Raw genomic sequence first — 14972 nt, forward strand, 5'->3', positions numbered from 1 at the left:
ATTGTATTACGTCATCGAATTACGTCATCGCAGTGACGTCATTGATTCAAAATGGCGGAGGGCTGGGTGGCAACAAGAAAGGCACTGAGTAAATTCCAAGATATCTTTTTGTGTAGCGTATGGTCAGTTCTTTACATTAATGTAAAAATATTATTATTTATTAGTGAGGGTGTCATTAGTGATCCATCTATCCTTTCTACTTGTAGACATGAGTTTTGCAGGTGAAAATTATTTTTAAAATAATTAATTTTTTATTTTTAAAGTACATTAGACAATGCCTTCAGAACAGTGGCACATGTCCAAAATGTGGCTCCCCTTATTGGAAAAAAGACATACAGACATTCACTGCCCTACAGTCACTAGTACTACACCTCAAAACATTAGAAGACATTATTAATGTGGGACCCTCTCCAAAAAATGCACTTCTACTTACACCAGCCCGGGCCCCTACTATAGAGACCACGCCCATTTTAGAGACCACACCCACAACAGCCACTTCTATAGAATCAACACCTACAATATTGACGGCACTAAGACCAGTGAATTACAGGTGGGCTCCGTCAAAACGAGGTAGAAGTGATGATAAGGTTTCTGATAACAAGAGAAACGCAAGAGGCGAGACAAGACTCCAAGTTGCTGTTATTAAGGTGACTATATGTATATATAATGCATGTACGCATGCAGGGTTTCCCACAAGATTTTGGTATAGTGCTCAGCTTCTTGCCAGCTCAATCAAAACTGGATTTAAAACATTTTTAAAGTTGCTCAAAAAATCTGGCCCAAGACCATGGGCTATAGTTATATACAGGGTATTTTTCAGAAATTGGCCAATTTTTTAAAATGGCCATAACTTGAAAAATACTTGTTTGAATCAGCTCAAACTTTCTGCATAGCATAAGGACATCAATATGCATCAGAAAATGTAATAAAAATTGGGGGTGATTTCGGAGCCATTTTTCGAAAAAAACCATGGGCTATAGTACAGGGTATTTTTCAGAAATTGGCCAATTTTTTAAAATGGCCGTAACTCGAAAAATATTTGTCAGAATCAGCTCAAACTTTCTACATAGCATAAGGACATCAATATGTATCAAAAAATGTAATAAAAATTTGGTGTGCTTTTGGATGCATTTTTTGGAAAAAACCATGGGCTATAGTACAGGGTATTTTCGAATTTTTTTTTTTTTTGGATTTTTTTCTGATTTTTTCTGAGAGTGGGAATATTTTCAGATTTTTTTAATTTTTGGAATTTTTTCTGATTTTTTTGAGAGTGTGGGAATATTTTCTGATTATTTTATTTTTATTTTTGGAATTTTTTCTGATTTTTTTCCAAGAGCTTGGGAATATTTTTGAATTATTTTATTTCTATTTTTGGAATTTTTTCTGATTTTGTCCAAGAGCATGGGAATATTTTTAGAATTTTTTTTAATTTTTGGAATTTTTTTTGACAGTGTGGGAATATTTTCAGATTATTTTATTTTTATTTTTGGAATTTTTTCTGATTTTTTTCCGAGAGTGTGGGAATATTTTTGAATTATTTTATTTCTATTTTTGGAATTTTTTCATTTTTTTCCGAGAGCTTGGGAATATTTTTGGATTATTTTTATTTTATTTTTTGATTTTTTTCTGATTTTTTTCCGAGAGCGTGGGAATATTTTTTAATTATTTTATTACTATTTTTGGAATTTTTCTGGTTTTTTCCAAGAGCGTGGGAATATTTTTGGAATTTTTTTAATTTTTGGAATTTTTTCTGATTTTTTTTTGACAGTGTAGGAATATTTTCAGATTATTTTATTTTTATTTTTGGAATTTTTTCTGATTTTTTTCCGAGAGCTTGGGAATATTTTTGGAATTTTTTAATTTTTGGAATTTTTTTTCAAGAGTGTGGGAATATTTTCAGATTATTTTATTTTATTTTTGGAATTTTTTCTGATTTTTTTCCGAGAGCGTGGGAATATTTTCGGATTATTATTTTTTTATTTTGAAATTTTCTCTGATTTTTCCTGAGAGCGTGGGAATATTTTCGGATTTTTTTATTTTTAAAATTTTTTCTGATTTTTTCGAAGAGCGTGGGAATATTTTCGAATTATTTATATTTTTTAATGATTTTTTTCCAAGAGCGTGGGAATATTTTTGACTTATTTTCATTTTAGAAATTGGTCCATTTTAAAAAATGGCCATAGTTCAAAACATATTTGTTGGAATCAACTCAAACTTTCTACATAGCATTAGGACATCAATATGTATCAGAAAATGTAATAAAAATTTGGGGTGATTTCAGACCCATTTTTCGGAAAAAACCGTGGGCTATAAGTACAGGGTATTTTTCAGAAATTGGCGAATTTTTAAAAATGGCCATAACTCAAAAAATATTTGTCGGAATCAGCTCAAACTTTCTACATAGCATAAGGACATCAGTATGTTTCTGATGTCCTGAGTAGTACAGGGTCTCAGGTCAAATTTTGTGAAAAATGACAACAAAAGATTTTTCCATTTTTATATTTTTCTCTGATGCACATACATGTTTTTATGTTGTATAGAAAGTTTGGGCTAATTCCAATCAAAATTAGATTTTTTGCGAATTTTTTAAGTTGCTCAAATATCTGGCCCAAGACCATGGGCTATAGTACAGGATCTCGGGTTAAATTTTGCCAAAAATGACAAGGAGAGGTTTTTCCATTTTTATATTTTTTTCTGATGCATATACGCGCTCTGATGTTGTTCATCTAATTTGAGCTGATTCCAATCAAAACTGGATTTTTTTATGAATTTTAAAAGTTGCTACAAAATCTGACCCGAGATTATGTACCAAACAAAAGCCATGCACTATATAGCACAGTGCTCATTAGCTCATGAAGTGTGCTGTTTAGCTAACTTTGCATGTAATGTATGATGCATATACATGCATAATTGTATATAATAATGAATATTGATGATAGGGTAATTATATTAAAGTGAAGGAACTGCTTGAAGGAGGGGCTGATCCTAATGTAACAGACAATGCTGGCTGGACACCATTAGTAATGCAAATAATATTTATTATCTGCTATATTAAATATTAATTATCTCTTAATGTAGCATGAGGCATGTAATCATGGATACGAGGATATTGTAGAGTTGCTGATATCTTACGGGAGTTTGTTAAACGTACCAGCAGATAATAATGACACTCCATTGCATGATGCCGTCATGAACAATCACACAAGGATTGCAACCATTCTTGTTGAAAATGGTGCAAATACATCACTTAGGTAACTCTTAATAACCATTAATAATTATTAATAATCATTAATAACTGCAGGAACTCTGAAGGATACACTCCTTTAGATTTAGCAAGACAACGTGACATGATAGATGCATTGTCAGTAGTTCCACTGGTATTATCCAGTCCAATAATTGACACTGCCAATGATACACTAATATTGCTAGGATCAGGATTAAAGCCACATAATAAGGTCTGAATAATCATCATCATTAATTATTATTTATTATACTCTTAGAGTTTAATGAGCAAGACTAGCGAGAGATTGGGGAGGTGTGTTGTTGTAAATGAATTCAATGCAAAAGTTACTCACGTTTTAACCGAATCTAATGAAAAAGGATGCTGCACTAGAACAATGAAATGCTTGTCTGCTGTAGCTAAAGGAGCTTGGCTACTGCAGTCTGAGTGTAAGCAATAAACAACTTAAAACAAACATTGTATCAATAACGTGACTTCAATGCATTAGGGCTAAGAGCTAGTTCAAAGGAAGGTCATTGGATTAAAGAAGAAGATTACGTCATAAAAGGATTTCATTACGAAGGAAAGTCATGGCTGACCGGTGCTCCATTAAAAAGTCACAACAATGCAATAGAAAAGGTAAAGAGAAGTGATAATGTACAAAAATTAGATCTTTATTGTAGTGCCCTGGACTATTTAATGGACTAGAATTCTACATTGATACACATTTGGTCCCACCTCAACCAACAAGAACTGAGCTAAAGAGCCTCATAGAGCTAGCAGGAGGGAAGGTATTACTGAGGGAACCAACACCATCAGAGAATGAAAAGAAATTTCCATTTCATGCAAGCAACACGTCACCACAGCTATTCAGCATATGCAGCAAGATCATCATAACTAGCAAACCTGGAATTAATCAACTCTCACTTTCTGCTTCATTAAAGGGGAGCACTCATGTAGTATATACGACCGTGTCGTGGGTTTTAGACTGTCTGTCACAATTTAAATTAATAGAATATTATTAATCAATCACTTAGTTCATCCAGTGTTATTATTCTTCTCTTTTTTATTCTTATGATGTCCTCACTGTCAGTTGATGATCTTCGTTTCTCATTCTTCTAAAAATAAAAAACAACAACCATTATAATAATATTATGATGATACATATCATGCAGGTAGCTAGCCAACAACTACAGAAGGCTATATTATATAATGTAGTTTGATTTACTTTGTGTGATGAAAGTGTTTCTTTGATGGCTGACACAATGCTTGGATGTCTTTGCTTTAATATTTGATGTTTATTGAATAATTTATCAAGCGAATGAGAGAGGATGGAGTCAGAGCCTGTTGTAGTGTATATCCAGAAAAGATAAGAGATGATGAAAATGATGATGTTATAGTTTGAAGCTGATACCTTTAAAAATGTCTTGCACTGTGCTAACATGTTGCAGAACGTTTTCCAAATGATGTAACATTAATGTTATCGTTGGCAAAGGATCACTATAAAACACAGAGAATGTGGAAAAAGGTTTTTATACTGGCCTTACATGCGTACCTTAACTTTAATACTTTATTGAAACAATAATCAGTAAATTTCGCTATTTTATTGGGTTTGCTGTTGATCCAGTGACTGAGTACAGCTGTTACAATGTCGCCATGCGTTGCTAAGGGCAATGACAATAAATTGCCTACAGCACTGGGTATACTACTACAATATACAAAATAAAAAATAAAAAAAAATAATAGTACAGATAATAAACTAACGGTTCTTGTTTTAAGTACAACAGTGAGCCAGAAACAGCTTCAGGGTGATCGGAGGGACTCGTTATCAAGCGAAGGAATGAGACTATGACATGGGTCTCAATACCTTCGGCATTTAATAACTGCCAGACACAAAACTGCTCAAATGAATCCCACTGTAGTGTAGAGCTCATTAAATCTATTATCTTCTGTTTACCGAATATTGTTAACTTATTTAGGGAAAGTTGAAAGATTAGCTTGTTTAGCTGCGTGGGCGGAATGTCATTGCATCAGTTAGTACATGAGAATGAGCTTACTTGATACGGATCAGTGTGTGATACTATGATATTAATCATCTCACTAGAACCAATTAATACCTCATTAAACTAATAATAATAATAATAATAATAATAATAATAACATTAAGTAAATATTTAGCTTACCTCTCCATAAAGACTTGGTAGCATTTCAAAAAACAATTCGCTATCGTTTTCGGCTAAAACTTTAAGATCTTGTAATAAATGAAGATTAATATCAGAGCAGTATGATGAATATTGACTAATGCTAAAATATAATGATAATGATGATGATACATTACAATAGCATTACCTATTATTATGGTAGAGATGTACAACTAGATGATAACCTAATTTTCCGTGATCGCCTTTCATCATTAGAGAAATTAATTCAACATTATTATTGCTACATAAAGTATGTACTGTACTGCCTCTATACAAACAACAAGAAAAAACAACAATATTTATCTATTTATTTATTTATGTATTTTACTCAGTAAAAGGTTGCTCCAATTCTTCAGCCATGCAGTGAGTGAGAGGGCCAGTAATGTCTCCTATACTTTCATTACAAGTAGTCCCTAATAATGTCAGTATCTCTTGAAGCAATGGAACTGAATCACTACAAAAAAAGCATACCATGCACTTACAAAATCAATTACAACACTAACCTCTTTGCACGAAACTCTTCCATTTTCTCTATAAGTATGACTGGAAGCCTTGAAACAATTGACCAGCAATCATCTTCAGCTGTTTAAAAGAAAATGAAAATAAAAGAGAGGAATGGATACAGGCATACTATCAATTTGATCATTGGTCTCTTCATCAGCTGCTATCACTAACTGTAGATCTTGATCTTCATCATCACCTTTTCCTCTTTCCCTCTCTGTTTCTTCTTCTCTTCTTTCATCTTCCTCTTCACTTCTCTCCTTAACATTAGAGCTACCATGATTATAAAGATCTGGAAATGTTGCTTTTAATAATTTGATCAAATCTTTGTCGAGTTTAGGACTTGACAATAAAGCATCTAAAGATCTATTAAAGTAATAATAATAATAATAATAATAATAATAATAATAATAATAATAATTTAAGAATAGTAAGGGAAAAGGCTTAACTGGATGACTCCTTTCTTTGCAATGTCTTTAAATGCATTTTGTATTCCGTGACTAGCATTGTATTGAGGACTAAATGAATTTGATAACTACAAGAAAGAAAAAGTAAAAGAGAGAGAGAGGGGGGGGGGAGGGAATCCACTTACTCTGCATAAAAAATCTAATAAAGAAGAAGTAATTTGAGTATGTGAATGAAGCGAGTGATACATTAGCAGAACAGCTGGTTCAATGTTCATGATATTATCAGTATCAGGAGAGTAACACAACCAATCATAGAACAGTGATAGCTTTGAATTAGATGATAAAACAGGATTGGACTATAGACAAAATGTATAATGTTAAACGATGAATGTGAAAGTGTACTTGTGTTAATGACAACAGCCAGCCAATGAAAGCCCATCTTGGCAGTATATCCGATCCCAGTACTTCATTAGGTGGATGTATGACGCAGCATACAAACCTAATGAGCTCCGGAATAACTGAAAGACTCTCGGGGGACGACAAGTACTTCCTTGAAAACCATTCCTGATAGCGCTTATGCTGTCCAAACTTAACCTAAACAGGTTGAGCCAATGACTGATTGATTGATTGATAATGGATTTACTTTAGACAATAAAAAATTCATTTTAATCTCAGAATCTGTTACTATTCTACCAGCAACGAACCTTCTAGAAGTTCTTTTGGAGAATATTTGCCCCACACCTACCATGTATACAATCAGACATGTACTTGCATGCAAATGTACATGTATTCACTCACCTGTGAATGTTGGGTCTAATGCTGTAGGTTGATTAATAATCTCATTCCAAAGTTGTGTAAATTCAGGAATACATGTCACATTCTGCAATAATCTCAAAAGGTCTCTACCAATCTGAATGCAATCTATAAACTACATGTAAGAATGGTTGCTCCTTTTTATTTGGTTGTTATTAAAAAAGACAGTCGAACCTTGTTTCTGATCAAAGAGATTATAAGTGATATCTCCAGGTCTTTTAAAGATGTTAATTCGTTTACGTTTAAATGAGACGGTAATATTGAGAGATAAGTGTACACAACACTCATGACTAATGGAGATAGATTATACAACCAATCACTGTGTGATATAGGAAGAGTAAAATAAAACATGTAATTAATACAATATATGTAGTCTTAACTTGTTGTCCATAAACAAATGAAGCAAATTCTCAGCTAGCCATACATCAGAGCTGGCAGCACTACCAGCTATAAAGAACAACAACAATAAAAATAAATAAAAACTAATTATTTAATTAAATACCTGGCATTTGTTTTAAAAATGCAAAGCAGAGTCTGTCAGCTCCACTAACACCAGTTTGAATTAGCTCCCTTGTCAACCACAATAACTATTAATATTTATTAATTATTAATAGTTATTAGCATTAGTTCCTACTTGTGACTTTGTCGTTTCTAGTAATCTAGGCAATTTCTCTAGAATAAGTAATTCTGTTATGTGTATGACAACGGTCATACTGTCTCTAGTTATCATCGTTAGAGTAGAATATGACTAAGTAAAAATGAATTATTCAAATAAGCTCCACCCATTCATTAATTTAGTAAATTTTACCTTAGGTGCCAAATTTGAGTCGGTGAGTATCATAAAAAGCAATGCTAAGGTTGTGTCTTCATGATCACGAGCACTCTGGCAGACCTAAGTGTGGCTGGATGTTAATTTCATGAGCTTAAAATATAAATATAAAATACTTTTTGATTTAGTTTCTCATACAGTTCAGTCTCTCTTAAGGAGCTTGTAACTGAACTCAGTTCTTTGTGACACTTTTCAAGCCTCTAATGGATCGTAATAAGAAATAATGGCATAAAGTATTGTTGGAGCACCTCATCCAAGTCGTCTTTAATGTCTAACACGTTATATGAAAATAGTTTCGAAGACAAAATGGTAGCGGCCATGTTTAGAAGGCGTGTCTTAAATTAGACTGGGCGTGGCTCGTTTGTTACGAGCCACGCCTAGAAGATGGCTTCCGAATCCCAGAGCTCAGCAGGATTGACCAGTAAGTCATTCAGAGAAACTACAAGACGGCGTAATTAAAAGATTATGTGGTATTATTGTCTAGTTACTATACGACTGATTAGATCATTTGAGCACAGAAACATTCGTTACATTGTTTTAAAAGATGTAGACCCAAGCTTGACTATTCAAGACCTTATGGATCAAATCAATAAAGGTTAGAAGGTATAACCCACTTATCGTTCATTATTATTATCTGGTGGTAATTCAATAGACCTTCAATCGTCCCACATATTACCAGTACCATTCAGAAAACACCAATTCAGTCAGTGAACAATATAAACATAATATTAAAATATTCTTTGCACATATACATGTATATAATACCAGATTGCATGAAGATTAACTCGTATGCTCATGGTCACAAGGTAATTATCATTGTTATTGCTGACTTGTTATTGTTATTGTGTTCAGAGTAATGATACTGCAATTACGCTCGGACGCAATGAATGGATACTAGATCCATCAAAGACCATACTAGAATCAAACATAAGTAAGTTCTTTAAAATCGCTAACGTTGTACACATTATAAGTTACCATCTGATACTCTTGAATGATTTTATGATTATATATAATAATAGGGAATGAAACTGAAATATCATATTTTAACAAGTCAGACTACGAAAGATATGAAAGTCATCCCCAGCTGCTGTGGTAGTCCTTCAAAGACTCAGTAATTATAATCAGATCTATAAATGGCCAATGTATAATAATAATTATTATATATTTTAAAAAGTTGTTACTTTTCAAGATATTCTTGAACGCTGTCGTAGCCGGCTTCCTTGGCTATGTGTATCATGATTCCAGTTGGAGGGCAGCCTTTCTTCGGTAGGCAGAAGCTACAGTTACACTTTCCTCGACAAGGAGGACAAACCCACGTCTAATTCAAATAAAAATAGTGATAACAGACAGATACATTAATAGTAATGACTGCAACTACTGTTTACATCAAATAACTAGACAACATTTGGATCTTATTATTATAACTATTTTGATTGGATCTTAAAAATTTTCCTTGTGATCAAATTTTTGAGCAACTATAAAAATTTGTAAAAAAATCCAAATTTGATCGGAATCAGCTCAAACTTTTTCTACACCACATAACAACATGTATATATGTATCAGGGAAAAATTATAAAAATGGAGAATTATTTCTTTTTCATTTTTGGTGAAATTTGGAGCAACCCTTGGTGTTAGATTCATTTCAATAGCATTTTACTGATTACTATTTTCCCATGACTGAATGGTAACACATCAGGGAAGAGGCAATATAAATATACACGTATATATATATAAATGAGTGTTACCTTGTCAACCAGACACTCCCTGATATCCTCTCCATACCTGTTCTTCAGGCAAGGACCACAAAACTAAACACAAATCAAAATGAAAATTTAATAGACACATGTATTAGCTTGTACCTGTCCTCTAACACCATTGCAGTATTTATTGTGACATACTGTCTTCTGGTCTATGGTTTTTTGCCTGCACTGATGACATGTAGTACCCTAGTAATAATAATAATAATAATAATAATAATGATAATAATGATACTCATAACTCAAGACTCATTAACAAGTATCTCATTGGATCAATTTTCAACATTGCCCATAAAATTAGGATAATATATTTTTTACAGAAAGCTGTCAAGTCGTTTGTCTTACATTGATGCGGTCATATATTTTACTCTTGTTGGAATCAACAACTCTTTTCAGATACTTGACGTCAAGGCCAGGTCTGTCATCCAACTCAATTTCAATCTCTTCTTGCACTTGAACGTATCGACGCTACAAATAAAACAAGTCAGAAACCGCATCGAATTAAAACAATGCGTAGTATACCTTTCTTGGAGCCACTCTATAGTGATACTCATCATCTAAGAATGACGGTTCGGCACTTTTGGCCTTTTCTCCACCTTCTTCTCCTCCAAACCTTGTTCTCATGCTTCTTGTCATGGGGCCTTCATAATAGTCCCTGCTCTGTCTCGTGTTGTATCGACGAGCTGAATATTTCAATTTTCTACACGAGCTTGATTTCCTATTGACTATAAGACCAACAGTCGGTGTTGCCTCCTGTACATATGCAAATACAAACATTAATGTGTTAGTTGTTAACCACACCCATCATTACCCGAGGAGAAGAGTGCAGCTTTGTTCCTTCAGGAAATAATTGGTTGAGCTAAGGAGTAAATAAAATTATTTATAGTTAGGTTTGCGACTATGTTACTCACTAGTTCTTGGTTCTCTTTTATTTTTTGGAGCCTGTTCAGCTCGTATTGGCTCAACTTCTTTTCCGCCATTGTGTGGCACACCTCCTCTTCTTCTCTAATGTTTCGCGCGCAAAATCCCGCCAGATCGACCCACTCACAATAATTGCAGAAAAAAAATGTTTAGAAGTTCATGCTATTATTATCAACTAAAAGTTTGATAAAGTTTTGATAAAAAGGAAATGAAAATTGTAAATTGTTAAAACAGGTCACAAAGACAAATAGTTCCAGGCAAGAGACCTATTAACATTAAAAGACTTTCCTGGAGCTCCTCATTTCTTTTTCTTGTATGCAACATTTTGATAATCTGTGATAGGTGTCACATACAGTGGATTAGCCGTCTATCAAGTATACAAAAATAAAAATAAACACGACTAAGTATCATAACTTACATCAGCCCATGCTGCATCGTTTACTTCTGACTGAAACTTCTTTAATTCTCTCTTATCCTATAATTATTATAAGAAAACACACTCAATTGCTGACTGCTATCAGTAATAATTATACCTTCATTATAAGGCATATCTTGATTATCACTAGTAATATTATGCCTATTACGATGATGATGACAGGGATCAAAATGGCTAGCAATATCAGCCACCAGGTGTTGAAAGAGAATGCAGCTGAAGTTGGAACAACACAAACTACAAAAAATTTATAATAAAATAGGTATGAAAATGATAATAAAATCTAATTTTTTACCTGCATTAGTGTTGAGATAGACACGGTAATTGCCGGAGGTCTCATTCTGCATAATGTAATAATCATACGTGCATAGACCATCAGAAAATTGGCATTCAGTTGCATTAGTAAAACCTATTATAATTATTATTTATTTATCTATATCATAATGATTTTACTATGCTCACTGTTATCATCCTCTGTTACAATGTTAACCCGAGAACAATTCCTACATTCACTTGAAGTTGCTTCTAATTCTTGTACGTGACACCTAATACAATTGGTGTACAAATTACAAGGTTGACACGATTCCTGGAAGACAAAAGAAAGAGAAGAGATCAGTATGATAATTATTAATTTATTAATAATAAACTTACTCCAATACAAGACTCACAGAGATTACCAATATAATCACTTGTACAGATACAATTTCCACATTCACACATTCCATTACCAGAACACAGCTCATTCCTCTACAAATAACATCATCATAACATCAGGACAAGATCATGGCGATATCATATCCTACCCTGTTCAAGCAGGTGCTGTTGTCAGTAGTACAGTCACAGGACGGACCAGTGAACAGTGTTTGTCGGGTGGTAGGGTCCATTGTGCAAACACAGGCTCCATTACAGCAGATTCCATTGCCGTTACATATCTCACCTGAGCTGTCACTGCATCTTGTGTCAAATGTACTGCATTCGCATGCATCTCCAAAGAAATAATTATTGACCTAATGAGAAAACAATGAAATAACAAGAGGCAGAAAGTCAGCAAGCCAACTGGAATGAAACTTAAAACTTACATTTCCAATTTCTCTTTTACATATACACTCTCCACAAGAAGTACATATTCCATCATTTAAGCATGTCTTAGTGATTGGTGCCCTATAGCGTAGTTATAAACAGTTATGAAGTAACACATATTATAGCCCTTACTGGCAAACACTGCTTGGAGTGAACTGCTGATTACTATTATTAAATAATAAATAAATAAAATTAATTAAAGCATTCCATTGGCTCACCCACACACACAGATGCCACAAACTTTATCCCCTTCGCCGTTTCGACACTCTCGACTATTCATTATCTAATTAATAATAAGCAGTAAAAATAACTCGATTACCGCTCCAGAGATGGCAGTAGCAACTATAGTGTACTTTTATATTGCATTATTGTGACTTACAGCATTCTTCTCACAATCGCAGTTACATAGTGGCTCAATGTTTATAGCGATGGTATCAAACCCTCTTACTGTGATCTGAAATCTGTTTTAGAAAATCAAATCAATTTTTTAAAAGTCTTCTAAGTCTCACTTTGTGTTTTCATCAGGACAATCAACTGCAGTTACAGTCACACTGAATATGACAGTCTGTTCCAGTTGGACTCCAGTACACTCGTTCTGATCTCCTACGCTATTAACAACAATAGTTTAACAACATTTATTATTATTATTATTATTATCATTAATTATAAATAAAATAAAATAAATTAATGTCAGGTCAGGTTAATATTATTATTATTATTATTATTATTATTATTATTATTATTATTATTATCATTATTATTATTATTATTATCATTATTATTATTATTATTTACGTGTCGCATCCAAATATCGGCTCAATTTCCACTTTTAATCTATTATCAGCATCAGACTCTAACAATATAGTACGAAGCAATTCCTAAATAACGCCAACCATCAATAATTTAAATATAATAATAAGTATAAGTTACTTCATATTGCCGTCTAATGATACTGATGATGTTCTCCGAGTTACCCTCTAATTCATTTACAAACATTCTGTTTGAAATTTCGGATGATTCCTATCATTAGTACCTATAATCACAATGTTGCTAGAATTGTTTCTGTTACATTAAAATATAGTAAAACGTCACTCCTGACAGCAAAAATGACACTAATATCTTGTTCTCTTAGTTTCTCCTCTAATTGCCCCAAAGAAGCATAATCCTATAATTATTATTATTATCATTATTATTATTATCATTATCATTATTATTATTATTATTATTATTATTATTATTATTAATACTAATTAAACTCACAGCAACGTCCCATTTGTCATATTCAAAGAAACCATCTTGAGTTGCTGATAAGTGACACTGTCCATCATTAGGTTGTATGATTCCTGCTAGCTGTTAGTCATAAAACATCAAATAAATAAATAAATGAATAAATAAATAGACAAAATTTGTACTCACCCTTCCATCTCCTGCAGTGTGTGAAACAGCATCAGTTAATAATACAATAACTTTTGTAGCTCTATCTGTCCAACCAATAATCTAAGTAACACAATAAATTAATAATAATAATAACAACAAATGGATCTTACATCTTGGCAGACGACAGCCTGCAGCAACGAGTCAAAAGTAGCTTCAGCTTGATCAGCACCATAGCTGAGTTCAGTATTATCATCTAACAATTGCTGTTGTGGAGAAAGAAATAAAAAAGAAGAGAAGAAGGAGGAAGAAGAAGGAGGAAGAAGGAAGAGGCCAGTGTTAGATGAAGTAACACATAGTTGATAATATATGTCACCAGAGGCACACTTGATGGCCACTTACAGCAAATTCAGTTTCGTTGTTGGTAAGGTTAAGAATATGATGATAGCTATAAGGAGGTGCAAGAGTACCACTAGAAGGAGGAACAAATGACGAGTAAGGATAAATCGGCTTGTCAACAAAAGTGCCAAAGCCAATCTTGTAATTGGTGGAAATGTTGCTCAGGGATTCAGCTAGGAACAAGAAATATTGAAACAATATTAATATTAACAAGAATGTTTTCTTACTAAGATTCAAGCTAAGTCTCTTGAGCGTTTCAATATCAGAACTCAGTGATCTCGATATATCAATTAGTAGATACAGATCCAGTGGGAAGTTAAGTGCAGTCTGAACTGTCACATTAAAGCTAACAGGTACACCTTTCATCATAAAAACCAACAACAGTAATTGCTTTATGCAAACACAAAAACAAACACACCTGGCCTTAGAGCAATATTAACAACATCAGGGGTGACCAAATTTTGGCCGCTAAGAGTGCTGGTCTGTAGAGTAAAAATACACACAACTTTAGTTATGAATGTACGTGTGTATTAGTGACTAATATTATATATATATATATACATGTAGATCTATCACACCTCTTCTCCTGTTTTCTCTGATTGCGGATCTTCAGTGTTGTTACATTGGTAAAGGAAGGGGCTCCTCTTGTTATAACATCTAACAGAAACATTAACCACCTATACATGAACAGTATAAGCACAATGAAAGCTATAGTGGCATCTACTTAACCTCGTCACTACACCAGACGCAATCTGGTGAGAATTTAATGCAAGTGTCACAGGAGACTTGTGTTTCACAATCCTGCCCGTGTACTATAATAAACAAGGGTACAAATACATAACACACAAACTGATGTTGGGTGGGTAATCAAATGACGCTTACCACAAGAGAGAGACAGCAAGACGACAGCAAAAACAAGGAGCATCTCTTTGTGACTCGAGATGTGGCCCATAGTGAATTGATCAATCAATCGACCGCAAGCATAAAAATAAAAGTAGGCGTGGTCCAAAAATTCTCAAATGCAAATGGGTGGGGTC

The 14972-nt window shown here is 33.4% G+C and overlaps 5 protein-coding genes across 5 annotated transcripts; 2 read left to right on the forward strand and 3 right to left on the reverse strand.

Moving 5' to 3' along the window:
* The first annotated feature begins 11 nt into the window (after positions 1-11).
* LOC100639050 (BRCA1-associated RING domain protein 1-like) lies at positions 12-4312 on the forward strand. The gene is made up of 9 exons (XM_019995636.1): positions 12-122; positions 165-221; positions 272-647; positions 2940-3020; positions 3079-3251; positions 3302-3455; positions 3501-3669; positions 3729-3859; positions 3904-4312. Exons 1-9 carry the CDS (start codon positions 52-54, stop codon positions 4243-4245), a joined length of 1554 nt encoding a protein of 517 aa, XP_019851195.1. The 5' UTR covers positions 12-51; the 3' UTR covers positions 4246-4312.
* On the reverse strand, positions 4198-8326 carry LOC100639176 (integrator complex subunit 3-like). Its single transcript, XM_003382678.2, has 23 exons — positions 8220-8326; positions 8088-8171; positions 7951-8034; positions 7777-7890; positions 7645-7729; positions 7523-7589; positions 7317-7461; positions 7128-7257; positions 6973-7070; positions 6732-6923; positions 6515-6685; positions 6372-6457; positions 6053-6288; positions 5925-6003; positions 5750-5875; positions 5570-5689; positions 5404-5524; positions 5278-5346; positions 4985-5226; positions 4776-4928; positions 4635-4720; positions 4449-4564; positions 4198-4338 (listed from the first exon to the last, which is right to left on the reverse strand). The coding sequence occupies exons 1-23, from the start codon at positions 8289-8291 to the stop codon at positions 4246-4248; spliced, it is 2769 nt and encodes a 922-aa protein (XP_003382726.1). The 5' UTR covers positions 8292-8326; the 3' UTR covers positions 4198-4245.
* Positions 8327-8334: 8 nt separating this feature from the next.
* Positions 8335-9144, forward strand: LOC105312521 (UPF0538 protein C2orf76 homolog). Its single transcript, XM_011405241.2, has 6 exons — positions 8335-8392; positions 8456-8566; positions 8624-8674; positions 8740-8777; positions 8824-8902; positions 8991-9144. The coding sequence occupies exons 1-6, from the start codon at positions 8356-8358 to the stop codon at positions 9065-9067; spliced, it is 393 nt and encodes a 130-aa protein (XP_011403543.1). The 5' UTR covers positions 8335-8355; the 3' UTR covers positions 9068-9144.
* On the reverse strand, positions 8954-10788 carry LOC100639301 (cell division cycle-associated 7-like protein). Its single transcript, XM_003382679.3, has 8 exons — positions 10640-10788; positions 10540-10587; positions 10251-10481; positions 10074-10196; positions 9831-9917; positions 9717-9779; positions 9153-9289; positions 8954-9098 (listed from the first exon to the last, which is right to left on the reverse strand). The coding sequence occupies exons 1-8, from the start codon at positions 10706-10708 to the stop codon at positions 9080-9082; spliced, it is 777 nt and encodes a 258-aa protein (XP_003382727.2). The 5' UTR covers positions 10709-10788; the 3' UTR covers positions 8954-9079.
* A 37-nt stretch (positions 10789-10825) lies between these two features.
* Positions 10826-14927, reverse strand: LOC100639429 (integrin beta-6-like). The gene is made up of 24 exons (XM_011405258.2): positions 14818-14927; positions 14665-14747; positions 14514-14612; positions 14354-14417; positions 14163-14294; positions 13939-14108; positions 13710-13802; positions 13579-13659; positions 13423-13512; positions 13232-13327; positions 13093-13182; positions 12958-13040; positions 12672-12770; positions 12542-12623; positions 12381-12445; positions 12295-12327; positions 12162-12243; positions 11886-12089; positions 11734-11829; positions 11545-11668; positions 11378-11491; positions 11183-11319; positions 11068-11124; positions 10826-11016 (listed from the first exon to the last, which is right to left on the reverse strand). Exons 1-24 carry the CDS (start codon positions 14885-14887, stop codon positions 10948-10950), a joined length of 2313 nt encoding a protein of 770 aa, XP_011403560.2. The 5' UTR covers positions 14888-14927; the 3' UTR covers positions 10826-10947.
* Positions 14928-14972: the final 45 nt, after the last annotated feature.

The sequence above is a fragment of the Amphimedon queenslandica genome, unplaced genomic scaffold (assembly GCF_000090795.2).
Source record: "Amphimedon queenslandica unplaced genomic scaffold, v1.1 AMPQUscaffold_13520, whole genome shotgun sequence".
NCBI classification, from domain to species: domain Eukaryota; kingdom Metazoa; phylum Porifera; class Demospongiae; order Haplosclerida; family Niphatidae; genus Amphimedon; species Amphimedon queenslandica.

What these genes read in the sequence shown, in the direction of transcription:
- LOC100639429 (XM_011405258.2), bottom strand. Translation starts at nt 14,887, where the DNA reads ATGGGCCACATCTCGAGTCACAAAGAGATGCTCCTTGTTTTTGCTGTC. An exon ending in ACACTGCAGGAGATGGAAGG is followed by an intron (nt 13,513 to 13,578) that starts GTGAGTACAAAT and finishes TATGACTAACAG; the next exon opens with CTAGCAGGAATCATACAACC. An exon ending in TGTCCTGATGAAAACACAAA is followed by an intron (nt 12,624 to 12,671) that starts GTGAGACTTAGA and finishes TTTCTAAAACAG; the next exon opens with ATTTCAGATCACAGTAAGAG.
- LOC105312521 (XM_011405241.2), top strand. Translation starts at nt 8,356, where the DNA reads ATGGCTTCCGAATCCCAGAGCTCAGCAGGATTGACCA. An exon ending in GAGCTCAGCAGGATTGACCA is followed by an intron (nt 8,393 to 8,455) that starts GTAAGTCATTCA and finishes ATTATTGTCTAG; the next exon opens with TTACTATACGACTGATTAGA. An exon ending in ATTCAGAAAACACCAATTCA is followed by an intron (nt 8,675 to 8,739) that starts GTCAGTGAACAA and finishes ATATAATACCAG; the next exon opens with ATTGCATGAAGATTAACTCG.
- LOC100639050 (XM_019995636.1), top strand. Translation starts at nt 52, where the DNA reads ATGGCGGAGGGCTGGGTGGCAACAAGAAAGGCACTGAGTAAATTCCAA. An exon ending in ATCTTTTTGTGTAGCGTATG is followed by an intron (nt 123 to 164) that starts GTCAGTTCTTTA and finishes ATTATTTATTAG; the next exon opens with TGAGGGTGTCATTAGTGATC. An exon ending in TCCAAGTTGCTGTTATTAAG is followed by an intron (nt 648 to 2,939) that starts GTGACTATATGT and finishes TATTGATGATAG; the next exon opens with GGTAATTATATTAAAGTGAA.
- LOC100639176 (XM_003382678.2), bottom strand. Translation starts at nt 8,291, where the DNA reads ATGGCCGCTACCATTTTGTCTTCGAAACTATTTTCATATAACGTGTTA. An exon ending in TTAAAGACGACTTGGATGAG is followed by an intron (nt 8,172 to 8,219) that starts GTGCTCCAACAA and finishes ACGATCCATTAG; the next exon opens with AGGCTTGAAAAGTGTCACAA. An exon ending in ATGAGAAACTAAATCAAAAA is followed by an intron (nt 8,035 to 8,087) that starts GTATTTTATATT and finishes AGCCACACTTAG; the next exon opens with GTCTGCCAGAGTGCTCGTGA.
- LOC100639301 (XM_003382679.3), bottom strand. Translation starts at nt 10,708, where the DNA reads ATGGCGGAAAAGAAGTTGAGCCAATACGAGCTGAACAGGCTCCAAAAA. An exon ending in AGCTGCACTCTTCTCCTCGG is followed by an intron (nt 10,482 to 10,539) that starts GTAATGATGGGT and finishes GCATATGTACAG; the next exon opens with GAGGCAACACCGACTGTTGG. An exon ending in ATAGAGTGGCTCCAAGAAAG is followed by an intron (nt 10,197 to 10,250) that starts GTATACTACGCA and finishes TTTTATTTGTAG; the next exon opens with CGTCGATACGTTCAAGTGCA.